Source organism: Hemibagrus wyckioides, linkage group LG21 (genome assembly GCF_019097595.1).
Source record: "Hemibagrus wyckioides isolate EC202008001 linkage group LG21, SWU_Hwy_1.0, whole genome shotgun sequence".
Lineage (NCBI taxonomy): Eukaryota > Metazoa > Chordata > Actinopteri > Siluriformes > Bagridae > Hemibagrus > Hemibagrus wyckioides.
In genome coordinates, this window is record NC_080730.1 from 19,894,019 (window position 1) to 19,911,234 (window position 17,216).

The 17,216-nt window shown below is 41.8% G+C and overlaps 1 protein-coding gene across 14 annotated transcripts in view; it reads right to left on the minus strand.

Annotated features, from left to right (window-relative positions):
• Window positions 1–17,216, minus strand: part of cacna1da (calcium channel, voltage-dependent, L type, alpha 1D subunit, a) — an 89,191-nt gene that overhangs the window by 34,080 nt on the left and 37,895 nt on the right. For 12 of the 14 annotated variants that reach the window (XM_058373333.1, XM_058373341.1, XM_058373336.1 and 9 more), the window contains exons 9-23: window positions 16,245–16,411; window positions 12,871–12,945; window positions 10,044–10,116; window positions 9,853–9,879; window positions 8,977–9,137; window positions 8,646–8,871; window positions 7,389–7,590; window positions 6,938–7,058; window positions 6,090–6,168; window positions 5,036–5,075; window positions 4,919–4,949; window positions 4,677–4,791; window positions 4,420–4,549; window positions 3,579–3,638; window positions 1,131–1,237 (exon numbers count right to left, since the gene is read on the minus strand). In XM_058373333.1, coding sequence (XP_058229316.1) covers window positions 1,131–1,237; window positions 3,579–3,638; window positions 4,420–4,549; window positions 4,677–4,791; window positions 4,919–4,949; window positions 5,036–5,075; window positions 6,090–6,168; window positions 6,938–7,058; window positions 7,389–7,590; window positions 8,646–8,871; window positions 8,977–9,137; window positions 9,853–9,879; window positions 10,044–10,116; window positions 12,871–12,945; window positions 16,245–16,411 — 1,614 coding nt within the window. The remainder of the gene's footprint in view (window positions 1–1,130; window positions 1,238–3,578; window positions 3,639–4,419; window positions 4,550–4,676; window positions 4,792–4,918; window positions 4,950–5,035; window positions 5,076–6,089; window positions 6,169–6,937; window positions 7,059–7,388; window positions 7,591–8,645; window positions 8,872–8,976; window positions 9,138–9,852; window positions 9,880–10,043; window positions 10,117–12,870; window positions 12,946–16,244; window positions 16,412–17,216) is intronic. The other 2 variants (XM_058373337.1, XM_058373343.1) reach the window with 2 other exon arrangements.

Consider the following 17,216-nt stretch of genomic DNA (forward strand, 5'->3'; position numbering starts at 1 on the left):
GGACGAGAAGGCCTGGCTCACAGTCTCCGCTCTAATTCATCCCAAAGGTGTTCTATCAGGTTGAGGTCAGGACTCTGTGCAGGCCAGTCAAGTTCCTCCACACCAGACTCTGTCATCCATGTCTTTATGGACCTTGCTTTGGTCACTGGTGCACAGTCATGTTGGAAGAGGAAGGGGCCAGCTCCAAACTGTTCCCACAAAGTTGGGAGCATGGAATTGTCCAAAATGTCTTGGTATGCTGAAGCATTCAGAGTTCCTTTCACTGGAACTAAGGGGCCAAGCCCAGCTCCTGAAAAACAACCCCACACCATAATCCCCCCTCCACCAAACTTTACACTTGGCACAATGCAGTCAGACAAGTACCGTTCTCCTGGCAACCGCCAAACCCAGACTCGTCCATCAGATTGCCAGATGGAGAAGCGCGATTCGTCACTCCAGAGAACGCGTCTCCACTGCTCTAGAGTCCAGTGGCGGCGTGCTTTACACCACTGCATCCGACGCTTTGCATTGCACTTGGTGATGTATGGCTTGGATGCAGCTGCTCGGCCATGGAAACCCGTTCCATGAAGCTCTCTGCGCACTGTTCTTGAGCTAATCTGAAGGCCACATGAAGTTTGGAGGTCTGTAGTGATGGACTCTGCAGAAAGTTGGCGACCTCTTCGCACTATGCGCCTCAGCATCCACTGACCCCGCTCCGTCAGTTTACGTGGCCTACCACTTCGTGGCTGAGTTGCTGTCGTTCCCAAACACTTCCACGTTCTTATAATACAGCTGACAGTTGACTGTGGAATATTTAGGAGCGAGGAAATTTCACGACTGGATTTGTTGCACAGGTGGCATCCTATCACAGTTCCACGCTGGAATTCACTGAGCTCCTGAGAGCGACCCATTCTTTCACAAATGTTTGTAAAAACAGTCTGCATGCCTAGGTGCTTGATTTTATACACCTGTGGCCATGGAAGTGATTTTAACACCTGATTCTGATTATTTGGATGGGTGAGCGAATACTTTTGGCAATATAGTGTAGGTAAGCAGCCACGGTCTCGTTTGCAACCCGTTAGCTACTGAATATGCTACCAAGATGAAAGTGTTATAGCTTCGGTAGTAAGGGAAGTGCAGCTCGAACTCACTGTATCCCAAATGACACCAGAGACACGCCGACCACCAACAGGTCTAGCAAGTTAAAGTAGTTCCTGCAGAACGCCCCCTGGTGGAGAAATGCTCCAAATGTCATCATCTGCAAGGTGACGAGGAAGAGATTAGCAGACATCCAAGGCAGAGAAAACACAGTGTAGAAGTCATGCTCTAATTTCCTCTTTCTCATACATGTACAACAAACAGATTTAGGACTCTATTTTATGTGCAGTATGTAAAATATTTTGTTTTATCTGTTAGAAATATACACTATTTGCAATTATGGTTGGTAAATGTGTATCAGACAGCTAAAGTGTTGTTTTTGCACAGAAGAGGCCTCGTTAAAAACAATAAATGTGTGAACATTTAATGGAACGTGTGCAATCAGTGACTGTAGTTTTCTAAATATAAACCGGAACAGCGCCTGTAGAAGATCCTCTGTGGGGGACCTGCTACAGATTAAATGCATTTACATCAGTTATTTAGCAAACTAACGACTGTGTGAGATAGAGAAGCTTTTGTAGAGATTTTATTGTGGTCTGATTAGTGAACTGATGACTGTTTAATGAAAAGCCAACTTTGAAAACAATGTACAGAGAGGTATAAATAAGAGCTAATAAGTATCCATTAAAAAGGTCAATATAATGAAATTTGCTCTCCCAGACACAGTGAATTAGCTTTTAGTTATTTCTACCACTAACTTATCTGTCTGGAATCTGTAAATGAACTCTACATGTTTATCTTTATGAAAATGTCAGTTTGGCAGAGTCTGTCAGTGAATTGTGTTTCTAATGCGCATGAGAAGAGCAGATTCCATTACCTGTGACCTGCTAGTTACCAAAATAAAGGTCTACATCATGTCTTATTTTTGGGTTACTGCCATGACAAAAATAGAGCCCTTTTAATAAACACATAAATTGTACATTTACAAATTCATATTCAGATATTTAAACCCAGTTCAAGGGTGGTGCAATCAGAGCAGGATGCTAAAAGCTAACATCAACTTTCCAAGCCAAACCCTCACATCCTTCTCAGCATGAATGCGTTAGTAAGAGGTTCGTTTGAGAACGTGCCAGGCGAGAGGACCAGGCCATACAACATGCGGTTCGCTTGCCAAGCTGATGGCGGAGGAGCCAAGAGCCGAAGAAGGAGAGGAGGAAGGTAAGATAAGTAAGAACCCTCTTGCAATCACATTCATGTGTGCTATAATCACATTCCACCCTGTTTGTCTCCTGACGTGCCAGAGAGATGGGGCAAAACTCAGTCATGCCACGCAGACTCAGCATTCAGAGTGTAAATCAGCCAAGACCATACACTTGGAGGAGGCGATAATACAGCGCAGGTCAATGCAGCACACCTCAACCTCAGAGACTCGAAACAGCTGATCTGGGAGCATTAATGTGTCATTACTTATTAGGGTGAGGTTTCTACTGAACAAATGCACTGCTAACACCCCATCATCACCCACTGTTATCTCACCCTGATTACACTATAAGAGGTTTTTCAAATGAGCCTTTGTCCATTTGAGCCACAGAGTCAAGGGGATTTTATGTAGCACCTCAATCTGTACATGATGCTAACTAACTTCATTTAGTCTTTAAGCCAGCGATTTAGTACAGTATGAGGTCAGGTCAACTACTGGGAAGGGACCCGTGCTGCCCTCTGTGGGTCTGGAGGACATGCTGCATTGATGCGTTGTATACATGCATTGCTTGACCATGGTTTTGTTTCTGCTTCTTGTTTTATGGAGTCACTTATGAGGTTATGGATGGAGCTTTGACACAGGGGGTTTGATGTTTTACCCCAGCATCAGTCAAAGCAATGAGTGCATTCGAAAATGTACAAGCATCATCTTTAACAAATTATATAGATATATATTTTCAATTAGCCGCATACTTTGTCTTTAAATTAAATTATCAGTCTGTTCAAGTTTCAATTCACAAATGAACTGCAGGCCTGCCAACCTGTAACATCGGAGTACACTGCTATCATGAAGTTATCACTCAGCAATACGCAAAAAGCATGGTGGTTTTGTCTCCCTACAATAAAAACCGAAGATAGGCCATTCAGCACAAAAAAATTGGAATGATTGACAGTTTTGAACCCTGACACTCTATCTTAAGCCCCACCCTATCATATGCTGAGAAAAAGTGTTAATGAAAATATACTGCGAGGTTGACAGGTCTGGAGTTACAAATTGTGACACCTAAACACTGAGCTGAGCATCGGCCTTCCTGGTAACCGGACTACTCTTGTGTATGAAGCAGGATGATATATGGAGAGGATTATGGTTTGCTTTTTCTTTTCTTTTTAGGTTTTTAAAACCGGTCTCGGGAGGGAAACAAAAAGAAAAGAAATGGAGGCGTTCAGCCAGGTTGCAGTCTGAGCAGGCGACACACGGGTTGAGAATGCAGGTACGCCGAGCGCAACATTCGGGAGGTTACCTTCAAAACAATCTCAAATGTAAACATACTAGTGAAGACATAATCTGCATAGCCTAGGACCTGAAATAAATCAGACAGTTACAGCGTTATTCAACACACACACACACACATCACAGGCATGCAGAGCAGACTTTACCTTCAACCAGACCTCTACAGTAAAGATAGCCGTGAAGGCATAGTCAAGGTAACCAAGTATCTGCAAAGAGCAACGGTAACACGTTTAACACCGGCATCAGGAGGAGAAAACAGAACGGAGCATGTGACACGCCACTTATCATGTCTATGACATCGTACAGTAAACCTGTGACTCAGTTTACACTCACTCTTTTCACCGGTCCGGATTTACTCTCCTCACTCTGCTAACAACTGGTGTAAGTGTCGTAATTACATCTGTCATCATAGTTACTGACAAATCTGCTTTAAGATGAAAAATAAGCTGAGAGAAGTTGTTTTTTTTATCTCTTCAGCTGAGCACAAAATCCTCAAGACTGATTTGTAATGTGATTTATAATTATACTGATAAAAAGATGCGTGATTCTGGAACTGTAAAGAGGCGTTAGAGAAGAGACGACTGGAAGGTGGATGCAAGTTGGGAATAAAAATAAACAAAAACAGGATCAGGCATTTAACTTGACACATTTTACACAGAATTTGCTTGTACATATGCATCTACTATAAACACACTCAATTTACAACAACAGTAAATTTAAACACTCAAATATGTAGTGAGTTGATAATTATGAAATGCCAATTTATAACACCACAATTACTACAACAAAATCCAACAAAAAATATGTCACAAATAAGAAGTGTGTGTGTGTGTGTGCGCATGCAGACTTACAATATTGCGGAAAGAGTGATTTCTGATTGGATCCTCGGCAGCAAGGGAGACGGAGCTGAGCATTATGAAGACGAGGATGAGGTTGGTGAAGATGTGGTGGTTTATTATCTTGTGGCACATAACACGAATCCTACACACACACACACAAACACACACACAACAAAAAAAATCTGAGTGTGTAGAAAGAACATTGTTGTGTTTATTACAAATATGTTCGGGTTTGTATGCTTTTGTGTGTGTGTGTTTGAGATACGTACGGGTTTGTGTTGCTGAATATGAAGAAAGCATTGCCCTCTGGTATTGGTACAATCTTCTCTTTCCTCACCAGCTCTATGACAGTGGGACGAGGCCCTGATGGAGCCTCCTCCTCTTCTGTTATGCATGCACGCGCACACACACACACACACACACACACACACACAGTGATAAGATAGCCAGTGAGACACAACAAACACTCACACAAACCTAAATTCATATGTATCTACACAGACCACTCTACCTCCATTTTCTTTCTCATCATCAACTGGAACCTGAGAATGTACAAACAAAAGCACTTAAGCAGAGTACCCACGCACACACACACACACAGAGGAAATATACAGTTCAGTACATTTACCTTGAACTCTTCTTCCTCATCTTCGTCATTCCTTTCCTCGCTTGAAAGAGGAGAAGATTGAAAAGATTGAAAATTGAGGATGCACATTGTGCGTACACACACACACACACACACACAGAGCACCTAAAAATGTTCCGTGCATGAGTGTGCACTTTGAGAAACCAAAAAAGTGGCCTAACTTTTATTGTCTCTCCAGACTGAATGTGTTAACGCTCCACTTGGTCGAAAACCTCAACCTCTACAGCTAATGAGCTGAAACAATGAGCCGAAAATGAGACACTGTGTGTGTGTGTGTGTCCTCTTCAAAGTGTTGTTTATTTACTATGCTATCAATCTTCCAAACAGAGAACTCTCTCTCTCTCACACACACACACAGAGCTCACCTTCAACACACAAATACAATATAACTTCAAATACACACATACACTCAACACATTCCTTCTACACTTTTACCCAACCAATGAGACTCTACAAAATGTCCAAAAGACATGTTAGTTCCTTCTATCTACATTCTCTCTCTCTCTCTCTCTCTCTCTCTCTCTCTCACACACCCTTTGCAAAGCGATATAACTGTCACAAAGCACTGACACTAGAGACCACAATCATTCCCTCACCAGCCTCCCTCTCTCCCTCTCTCTCACCATTTGCAAAGCGGTATCACTGTCACAAAGCACTGACACTAGAGACTCTTTCTGAAAATGTTAAATAAACATCTAACATTCCCCACATCAACGATTAAAAGACAGAACGATTAAACAATTAATTAGTCAGTTTATTATTCATAGTTTATGTGGAACGTCCCTGTCACTGTAGAAGCTAATGCATTTTGAGTGCATTAATATAAACCTGTTGTCTACGTTACAGCCAGACCCGCTGTCCGAGTCGTGCTTCTGCACAGCTTCTGACCAATCAGATGTGAGAACTCAGCCATGTGCTGTGGTATAAAGCATAACGATAATTAGCGCTGACTTTGCCATTGTACAACATCTGCATTAACACTTAAGGAGGCTCGTGCTGCTGGATTGCCCTGCTCATGTGTGCTGTTAGGATTTACGTTTTCTTAGAGGAGCTGAGTGAACCCGAGTCTGCCAGGTTGTCCACAGCGATGGCCAAGAACACGTTCAGCAGGATGTCTGGATTAGGACACTGATCAAGGAAACCACAACCAAACTACAACACACTCCAGAGCACACAGTCCAGCCAGACAACGTAATAATAACAATAATAATAAATAATACCACAATGAACTTTTTCCAAAGTAAATAAAAGAAACAAAGGCAGAAATTAGTCATATATACACCGATCAGCCATAACATTATGACCACTGAGAGGTGAAGTGAATAAGACTGATGATCTCCTCATCATGGCATCTGTTAGTGGGTGAGATATATTAGGCAGCAAGTCAACATTTTGTCCTCAAAGTTGATGTGTTAGAAGCAGGAAAAATGGACAAGCGTAAGGATTTGAGCTTTGAGTTTGATGAAGGACCAAATTGTGATGGCTAGACCACTGGATCAGAGCATCTCCAAAACTGCAGCTCTTGTGGGTTGTTCCCGGTCTGCAGTGGTCAGTATCTATCAAAAGTGCTCCAAGGAAGGAACAGTGGTGAACCGGTGACAGGGTCATGGGCGGTCAAAGCTCATTGATGCACGTGGGGAGAGAAGGCTGGTCCGTGTGATCCAACAGACGAGCTACTGTTGCTTACATTGCTGAAGAAGTTAATGCTGGTTCTGATAGAAAGGGATCAGAATACACAGTGCAGGACGGGTCAGGGCTGTTTTGGCAACAAAAGGGGGACCATTACAATATTAGGCAGGTGGTCATAATGTTATGCCTGATTGGTGTAAGTTACACAGAGTTTTCAGTGTTTTTGTTTGTTTTCGATGAACTGGAAGTGGATACAGTTTCCACAGACGAAGAGAATGATGAAGTAAATGCACACGATCATTCCTGATGATGAAGGACCGCCATACGCCATGATGCCATCATACATCACCTGGTTCCAGTCTTCACCTGTCAGAATCTGAGATGAACACACACACACACACAAACAAACAAACTAATGTTAATGCACTCAGGCTGGACACATCAAGTGTCCAAAAGTCTAGATTTCCTCATTATTGTCATAATGAACTAAATCCATGCATAAATTTGAAATCTAATCTAATCCAAACATCACATGAATTACTCTTTTAAAACACAAATTCTTGCATCCTCTATAACTGCACAATTAAATTCATGGATGTGAAGTGATTAAGGACATGCTGCAGGAGGCTTATATTATTGAAGGATCATAGATTTTGTTTTAAAAAGAGTGCTGTATTATTTGTTAGTCTCACACACGCACACACACCTGAAAGACGGTCAGCAGAGCCTGGGGGAAGTTGTCAAAGCTACTGCGTTTTTTGTGATCAAAATTAAACTTGCCGCCGAACACCTGCATCCCGAGCAGAGCGAAGATAATGATGAAGAGGAAGAGCAGGAGCAGCAGCGAGGCAATGGACTTCATGGAATTCAGCAGAGATGCCACCAGGTTACTGAGAGAGGCCCAATGACTGCACAGACACGGAACAGGAAAACAACAGGAGTTAGGTTAGTTACAGACACACCACAGGCTCTTCTCAAATCTGATTGGTCAGAAAGTGTTGACTGATTCCTTTACAGCGGACCCTCTACATCAGTCTGGTAACTTTTATGGAAGGAATCAGTGTCAGTGTTTAACGTGAGGTAAAGTTTTCTGACATATTCTGACTGAGAAGTTTGCACTTATTTGTGGTGTCCTGGTCACCTGACAAGCTGCTATTTGTTTTATTGTTGTCTTTTAATCTTCAGTAATAAAGATTAAAGAGGGACTGGTGAGGAAATGAATGATTATAGCTGCTAGTACATACACTATTTTGCCAAAAGTTTTGGGACACCATTCAGGTGGTGTTTGTCAGGGGTGGGGCTCGGCCCTTAGTTCCATTGAAAGGACCTCTTAATGACCTCTAAATGCTTCAGTATACCAAGACATTTTGTACAATTTCATGCTCCAATTTTTTCAATTTTGTGGGAACAGTTTGGGGATGACCCCTTCCTGTTCCAACATGACTGCACACCAGTGTACAAAGCAAGGTCCATAAAGACATGGATGAGTGAGTCTGGTGTGGAGGAACTTGACTGTCCTGCACAGAGTCCTGACCACAACCCCATAGAACACCTTTGGGATGAATTAGAGTGGAGACTGTGAGCCAGACCTTCTCGTCCAACATCAGTGCCTGACCTCACAAATGTGCTTCTAGAGGAATGGTCAAAAATTCCCATAAACACACTCCTAAACACACTCCTAAAGCCTTCCCAGAAGAGTTGAAGCTGTTATAGCTGTAAAGGGTGGGACAACTCCATATTACATTCATGTGCATGTAAAGGCAGATGTCCCAAAACTTTTGCCAATATAGTGTAAGTAAGATCTACATATAAATATTTGCTGTAGTATAAGAGGGGGAAAAAAACCCTTGGGGACGTGGTATAATTGTGGTAACTGTTCTTCACACCATGCTAATGCTATTGCTGAGTGTTCTGCTAGAGGTACAGACGTGTGTTCCTCAACGATGACGATGTTATATCTTACCGTGTGACTTTAAAGATCCTTAGCAGCCGTACACAGCGGAGCACGGAGATGCCGAGTGGAGACATGTAATCAAGTTCCACTAGGATCGTCTCTATGATTCCGCCGCATACGACAAAACAGTCAAAGCGGTTAAAGAGTGACACAAAGTAGGCCTGCAGACCCAGACTGTACATCTTCACCAGCATCTCACTAGTGAACATCGCCAGCAGCACCTTGTTGGCAACCCCTGACACACACACACACAAACACACACAGCCAATCACAGAGAGAGAAAAAGGCAGGTATCAGTATAGTTCTTGACTTGTGTGTGTGTGTGTGTGTGTTTTCTCACCCTGCACTTCTGTGAGCCAGTCCGGTTGGTTGTAGTGCTCTGATGAAATGGTGAGCGTATTGAGGAACACCAGAATGATCACCAGCCAATAAAACGGGACAGATTTCACGGCCAGGCGGCACTTCCTGCGGCAGAACCTGTTCCAGCGACGCCAGCGCCGACTGCCAAAAACAGGACGTGAGGTCAGAATGCAGAAAATGAACACTCACAGTCCCAATACAGACGCACTGAATCATACCGAGAGACCATAAACGGGTGATTTCATTATTACACAGGTTCTGTTGGAGCTGCTTTCAGATGTTTTTGGTTTGTAAATGAGAAACAGGGAAATTTTATTATGGCTTTTTTTTTTTGGCACGCACTAAACTTGGAAATGAATTTGATTGAGTCGACCTGGAAGTTAAGTCCAGTTTGCTGTAATATTGTAGTGATTAAAATATTGTTGCAGCAGGTGGGAAATAATGCTGACTTTTTCAGCCATCATGTTGTCCTCCTATTACTGTTACAGTCCTGCTATTTTTAAAAAACAGATTAAAAACAAATCACTCATACACATCAGGCTCAATTCAGGATTTTCGTTCATTAATTTTGACCCTAAATATCTGAAATGATGAAAAAAAGCAAAGCACAAAAAGGTTATATTACACAGAGATAAAGAAAGCAGAAAACATGTATTATATCTGTAACACATGACCACATGTCAGCAGCATGCAACCACAAACCATATCACATCCCAGAGATTTAGTGGTTACTGACTCCTTGTGGCAAATTGTTTATTATCATAAATAAGAAATACACACAAATCTCTGTTAGATGCTTGTGGTGCTGTTATGTTGTGTTGTGTAGGGTGAAGAGCTGTGTGTCTCATTCACTCACCTGAATTTAGATTTGGAAATTTTCCGACTGAAACATAAACAATTGACAAGTGAGTCTTTTATTCTGACTTTATCCTTAATTTTACTGTGTGAACATTTCAAAGAAACAGTGATGTGCGTTATTCATACTAAAGAGTAACAATTAATCATTGTACCATATGTATATTCATATATATGTGTGTGTGTGTTTACCACAGAGAGCCACAGCATTTCTTCTCATCTTTTTCCGTGGTTACAGATTCAGTATCGCTCGCCGGAGCACTCGCTGCAACGTCACACACATCTTGTCACACACACTTGAAAAACACACTCGCACACACAACCTGCCCCGAAATCACCATCTTCTCATTTCCCATTTCCAACAGAAAACCCTGGACCAGCTACTGGACCCAGGTGACAGCAGGGTCTGATCTAGATCAGTTCGATCTCTGAAATGTCTCAGGAGTAGCCACTGGTCTAGCCCTGTTCTAAACCCAGTGGAGGAAGCCCTGTTCCACTGACAAGGCACCGGAGCCTTCTCCACATTTCCACACATTACAAGAGCCAGATCTTCAGAAACATCGCTGGTCCTTAAGCAGTGATATCAAGGGGCATGGGTGACATTGTTTTGTTGCCATGACAACCACTTGAACTGTTATTTACATAACCTATAAAAATTCCTAAATTAATATTACATCAATGATCCAAGGAAGAAAACCAGTTTTCTGATTATGTTCGGCGGCTCTTAGGTGGAAATCTGAGTGACTTCTTAAAAACGATTTCCTGCTAGGAATTAGCAACCGCACCATGTCAGTGGAAAAAGGGGGTATTTTTTTCCTTTTTTTTCTTTTGAAAGAAATCAAGACATGTATCCCAAATGCCAGTGTCTGAGTGCTGAGATAATTATTCTAACAAAGAAGTCTTGTTGAGAACATTTAAAAGAACAAATTTAATATCCCCGGACTCTCACTCAACACATGCAAAAAAAATATTAATAATAATAACAACCATCATTTACATGTTGTGTCCAATGCAACATGTTTTAAGGCATTATTTGGATTATTAATAAATCTGGGCCACAATCACTTGAGTTTTCTTTCTGTTATAACCAACAGATTGTCTTCTTTCACTGTTACCATTAACAGAGTATATTAAATGTAGCACACACACACACACACACACATCCTCAGGCACCGAATAACACTGTCACTAGAACACTAGCGTTTGGGATACAGTGAAAATCATTAGCACCCAAAAGCATCCCAGCATGCAACATCACGCCGTCATCAGAAAACCATTTCATCATAAAGCTCTGATCTCGTCTTATCGTTCAAACAGGGTTCAGTCTTATGTTTGAAATATTTTTACAATTTTTTTGGTAGAACATGATTTTAGAGGTTTTCTAAGGACAGCGCTGGTCAGATAAAAAGCAGTCGTGTGTGTGTGTGTGTGTGTGTGTTTGAAAGAGAGATATGTGTAGAGAGAGAGTGAGAGGTAGATAGATGGAGAGAGAGGTAAGGGGGGTGGAAAGATATAGATAGAGAGAAAAAGAGAGAGAGGTAGACAGAGAGAAAGAGATAGAGAGCGGTGTGTCTAACAGTCATAAGTACAGTAACAGAGAAATCTGTTAAACCCTGATAGACATTGTCCAAATTCCTCCTATCTGTTCACTCATGCTTTCTCTCTCTCTCTCTCTCTCTGTTTCTTTCTTTCTCTCTATCCTCTCACTCTGTCTTTTTCTCCCTCCTTCTCTCTCTCACCAGTTGTGTTTGTCTCATTTGTCTTTCTTTCGCTCTTCTTTTTTCTCTCTCTAGTAGGTCTGTTTTTGCTTCTTTTTCTTTTTTTTCCTTTCTCCCTGTCTGTACTCTTTCTGGCTCTCTTGGTCTTTCTTGGCTCTCTACGTGTCTTTCTTTTCCTCCTTCTGTCTCTGTGTGTCTTTTGATCTCACACTTTCGTCATTTTTGCCTCTTTTTTTGCTGTCCCTGTCACTGACTCTGTCTCTCACGCATTTTCTCTCTTTATTAAATTTCCTTTTTCTTTCTTTCTTTCTTTCTTTCTTTCTTTCTTTCTTTCTTTCTTTCTTTCTTTCTTTCTTTCTTTCTTTCTTTCTTTCTTTCTTTCTTTCTTTCTTTCTTTCACTCTCTCTCTCTCTCTCTCTCTCTCTCTAGCTCTGAGTGCTGACACAGCAGTGTTGGATGTACAGCGTTGATGGCTTCAGGAACTGCTGAGCTGAAAGCCTTTTTGGCCTCATTCTCTCACTTTAAAAAGAGAAAAAAATGAAACAGACATTTTTTGTTTTTTTTTCAGAGGTGACCTAACAGTTTTTATTGGGGAATGTTTGCTTTCTGTTCAATCTGCATTTTTTCCCCCGTGGCTCAGTGTAAGAAGAGATGAGTGTAATAGAGAGCGGGTGTGAGCAGAGTATGAAATAAACACACAATAACAGTAAAGGCAGGTTTAACAGCAGCTCAGTGGGAGTACATGCAGGATGTGACACAGTGAGGAACTCGGGGTCTGAGAGGAACACGGAGCGGCTGCTCCTTCTGCTGCTAATGACGTCATCACCGAGCACAGGTATTTTATATTGTGTACGACTCCTCCAGGGACACGCTGCTTACAAATGACCTCAAAAACTTTTCAAGGTAGAAGTCTTCAAGCCTCCATCATTTTTAATGTGTATAAAATAATGTATAAGGGTTTATTGAAGATAAATGTTCATCTCAGACCTTGACACTAGTGAGTGAGTGAATGAGCAGAAAGCAGAATGATGAGCAGCAGGCAAATGGATGCATAGCAACACGAAAAATACAAACATACAGAACATGCATGCACATACACACACATGCACACATTCTCCTTCCTGTGTTTCTTTCTTCCTCATAAACATAAGCACGTTCTAATACAGATGTCACACACAAACACTCGCGTTATCCCAAACACACTCCCTCCTCAGACACACACACACACACACACACACACACATACACTACTAACATCACACACAGTCACACTGCTTGGGGGGAAGTGTGTGTGGATTTACCGTGAGTGTCAGAAGAGTGACTGAACCACGCTAACCCTTTCTTCTTCTTGTTCATGAGGTCAGCGAGAGTGACCCCTGTGCCAGCCGCCGCGCCGCGCCACACAACAGGGAAGCGCACGAATTCACACACACGCAGCACCGACACAAGAGTGAAAAAGCAAGTAATGAGGCTGGATATTGGTTAGAGCAGGGACAATCCTCAGCCACACCTCCAGGAGCCCCTGCAACGTCTGCAAGACGATTCCAGCTCCCGACGAGAAGCATGCTGATCTGCATGAAACTGTACGCTACGCTGTAGATGTTAATCGGAGACGCTACTCCATCTCTAACTCTGCCAGTCATGGTGTACGATGAAGACTAATGTTCCCCAATGAACCTGGTACTCTTCAACCTGTCTTCATATAGAAATATTTTATAGCCATTGTGGGATTAAAGCCAAATCGGTTGCCATGAGGGTTTGGAGTGAGCTTGCAAGTCTATGAGTGGGGTCTATTGGTGTTTGTTTTTTTTCTAAACAGTATCTACTAAAAGGGAAAAGGGAAAGAGTATGTCAGTGCAGAGCTACAACCTACACAACCATTTCTGTTGTATTTAATGAACACACCTCAGAAACATGAGTAAAAGAAATAGTTATGTTATTTTCTCCTAATGATCAAACAGACTATAGTGTCATTGTTCTGTAATCTTTTGGTTCAGGTCTTTTTGTGCACTTTATGTGGTTTATGGAGACCTGGCAACCACAAAAGACAAGTAATTTTCATCCTAACACAATACAGTGGTACCTCGGTCCTCAACCACCTCTGTGTTCGAATTTTCAGTATTCGATTCGAATTTCGAGTCAATATGACCTCGGTGTATGAAAATAGTTTAGGTGTACCACTCGACCATCAGGAACTCTGGTTCTTGTTTCCTACAGGATTGCAACGAATATCAACAATTTGAACGGATGTAAATGTGAACTTTTTGACACAAATGTGTTCAACCCGACCTGAAAAGAACCTGACCTGAATCGCACACCAGGGGCGATTCTAGGATTTTAATTTAAGGGTGGCTCAGCCCCCAATGAGGGTATAATAGTAAAAAATAATAAATAAATAAAATAAAATAAAGGTTTGACTAACAGGGTAGGATGGTAAACTTATTGCAGCATTCCACTGTATTGCATAGATGTGTATGACATTTGAGTACTGAACAAGCCAAATACAAGTCTTCCTGATCACACACACTCTGCACACTCTGATCCTCACTCTGCAATGTCTGCCGATTGAAGAACGTGCTGAAAGACGGGGAGGAGCCGAAAGTCTGCCGCCGTTGTCATATGAAATTTAAAGGGGACTGAGGCGATCACCAATTTGTGTAGAGTTTACGGAGAATCACAGAATTTTTAAGGGGGCTGAGTAAAAAAGTTAGTGGGGCTAAAGCCCCCTAGAAATGGCCTAGCGACGTCCATGCCACACACATTTTCCATGGCGTACCCTGGCGTAGACAATTTAGAGATAAAGCAGTTTACGCGGGTCATCTGTTCTGAAAGCATCATCTGTGAGCGCTTGTGTTATAACCCCACACTATCTTTTGGGGTATAATTTCAGTAGCCATGTCTCAGAAAAAGGGGAAATCAGGCATCAGTGTTGCCAAGAAGAAAGTTGTGAGCTCCACCATCGAGTTGAAACAGATTAATTTGTTTTACATTATTTCCTATGGAGAAAAATAATTCGATTTTCGACCAAATCAGAATTTGACCAGACTTTTGGAACACCGAGGTACCACTGTATAGCACAAGTCAGGAGCTGGAATCTGGCAGAAATGTACACAGACGTTGAGACGGAGGATGTGGCCGGGCACCGGTGGCTTTAAAGCATACATGACATTAATAATAACAACAACAACAACAACTGAATAACGACAGAAACAACAAACAACAGCAACACTGAAGGCGTGAGTGGTCTAGTGTGCTGGAGAGGGACAAGAGGAAGATGAGAGGTTAGTTCCAGAAACCATCGATGAACAGTGTGATCATTCTGGTGTGGTTTCCATCCACATGTTTTTTTATGAATAAATTCTCAGTGTTTTTCAACTCACACAGCCTCACACTAATCAGCAGTTCAAATGAAATAATTCACACTGGATTACGTAAGGCTGCTTAGGGAAGGAACAGCTCACAGCCCGATAGTATGGTGTGAAAATTGAACATGTCTTATTTTAGTTAGTTAAAATAAACTTGAGTGAAAATTTGAATGGAAAAGAGTTTGAACAAATCTTCTAAAAGTTTAATGAGGTGTAAAATTCAAACAAACAGAGGTGATGAACAGAAATGGAATCGGATTTCTGGGATAAATGATGATGTAGTGTGTGTGTGTGTGCGTGTGTGTTTGTTTGCAGGTTCAGAAATCAGCGTAAAATCGGTGAAAACATTTGGATGGAACCGATCGTAATGGCATGGTAAAATGAAAGCCATGGCAGTTCGACACAGTGAGGATGATAAACACAGAGGATTAATGTGCTGATGAGGCTGATCTGAGGAATGAGATATTTTGATACGGTTTCTGCTGTTTACTGCTGATCGAAAGTTTTCCAGTTTCCTAATTGTTGCATGCTATGAGATGAATCTGTATCAGTTCCTAACAGTCTAAAATATCGAGTATTAGAAGAGCGAGGCTGGAGCGTCTAAACGATGTATGTGAAATGAGACATGAATGAAACCGCTAGCTAGCTAGTGGGGTACTTTAGCATCTGGCTAAAAATATATTTTCTGTGATCTGTTTCCCAACAGTGAGCTGCAGCATTCTAAGAAATGACCGATGACATCTGTTCATAAACACCCACAAGATTGAGACGTTTTGTACAACAAGTATCACATTACCATAATTCATACTGATGTGCTTTCTGAACAAATGGCCTGGATGCGTTTATTAAAAATGATATGGACATGTTTATTTCTGGAAGGTGAACTGTAGTCACTGTAGTTTGACTGTGTCAGGCTTCCCTCGTGGAGTGTGTCGAGGTGGTGTGGGTCGTTTAAACACTTCTAAGCCTGTGGGTTACGTGATGAAGCTGTGGTGTAAGCATGAAGGCTCTGAGTCTAAACACCAACTTGGTAAATCTGCCCTATGTGAAAGAGGATTTGGATTAGACTTTTCTTCTGCTGAACTTCTCCTCCTTTTGTCTGCGCCCTTCCTCCTGCAGTGCTGCTGCACGCTGAGCCGACAACCTCACGCACCCAGTACAATATGAGCACAGCTGGTCTGGAGCTCAATACACTGGAGCATTCTTACATTTAAACTGCATCTGTGAGCTACTTCACTCATACTTGTATTTACTTAACTTTAACAGATGTATTCGTACTGACAGTCGGCAAGTGTGTGTACTGGACTCACGGTTGTGTTTGATCCCGTCTTCCTCATCCTCGTTGTCCGGGTCAATGTCTTCGGCTTGCGTGATCCAGTCCAGGTAGCCCTTCAGGTCGTCCTCCATCTGCTGCTTCTCACGGAGCTTCTGGAAATCTCCACGGGCCTTCGCCTTCTCTCGCTCCTTAGAGAACTCACTATGCTCATGCACACACACACACACACATGCACAGTGATTAGTACACGTGCACAAACACACACTGTGAGTGTCCACATGCATGTATACAAGCATGAGCATGCAGTTATTTACAGCTCTGGAAAAAATAAGAGCCCACTGCAAAATAATCAGTTTCTTATGTTTTTTTCTTCCAGGTATTGGTTTCATGTATTGGTGAGATGAACAGTTTTGTTTCATTTGTTGTGAACTGCTGACAATATTTCTCCTAAATACAAAATATAACTATTGTTATTTAGAGCGTATATTTAAAGGAAATGACAACACATCAAAATAACCCAAGATCATACAGTATTTGCAGAGCTTTAATAACTCAAATAAAACAAAATGCAAATCATTTGTAAACAAATTGTGTTAATGCTTTGGCTAAATAACATTAAGAAATCAGTATTTGGTGGAATAACCCGATCTGCATGTGTTTTGGCTCCATGATCTCCACCAGTCTTTCACATTGCTGTTGGGGAACTTTATACCACTCTTTTTGCAAAAAAGCAAACAGCTCAGCTTTACTTGATGGTTTGTGACCATCCATCTTCCTCTTGATGACATTCCAGAGGTTTTCAATAGGATTCAAATCTGGAGATTGGACAGTGGTCTCTTATTTTTTTTCCAGGGCCGTATTTTCTCCTTCACACTTCCTCCTGTACATCAAAATGTAATAAAAAAACACAATTTAGATAAGAAGTAAAGAAGTACAGAGAGGCTGTATGTTGTTATTTCATGTCCAGAACAGGACTTCCTGTATTAATTGTCTGCCTGTTAATCAA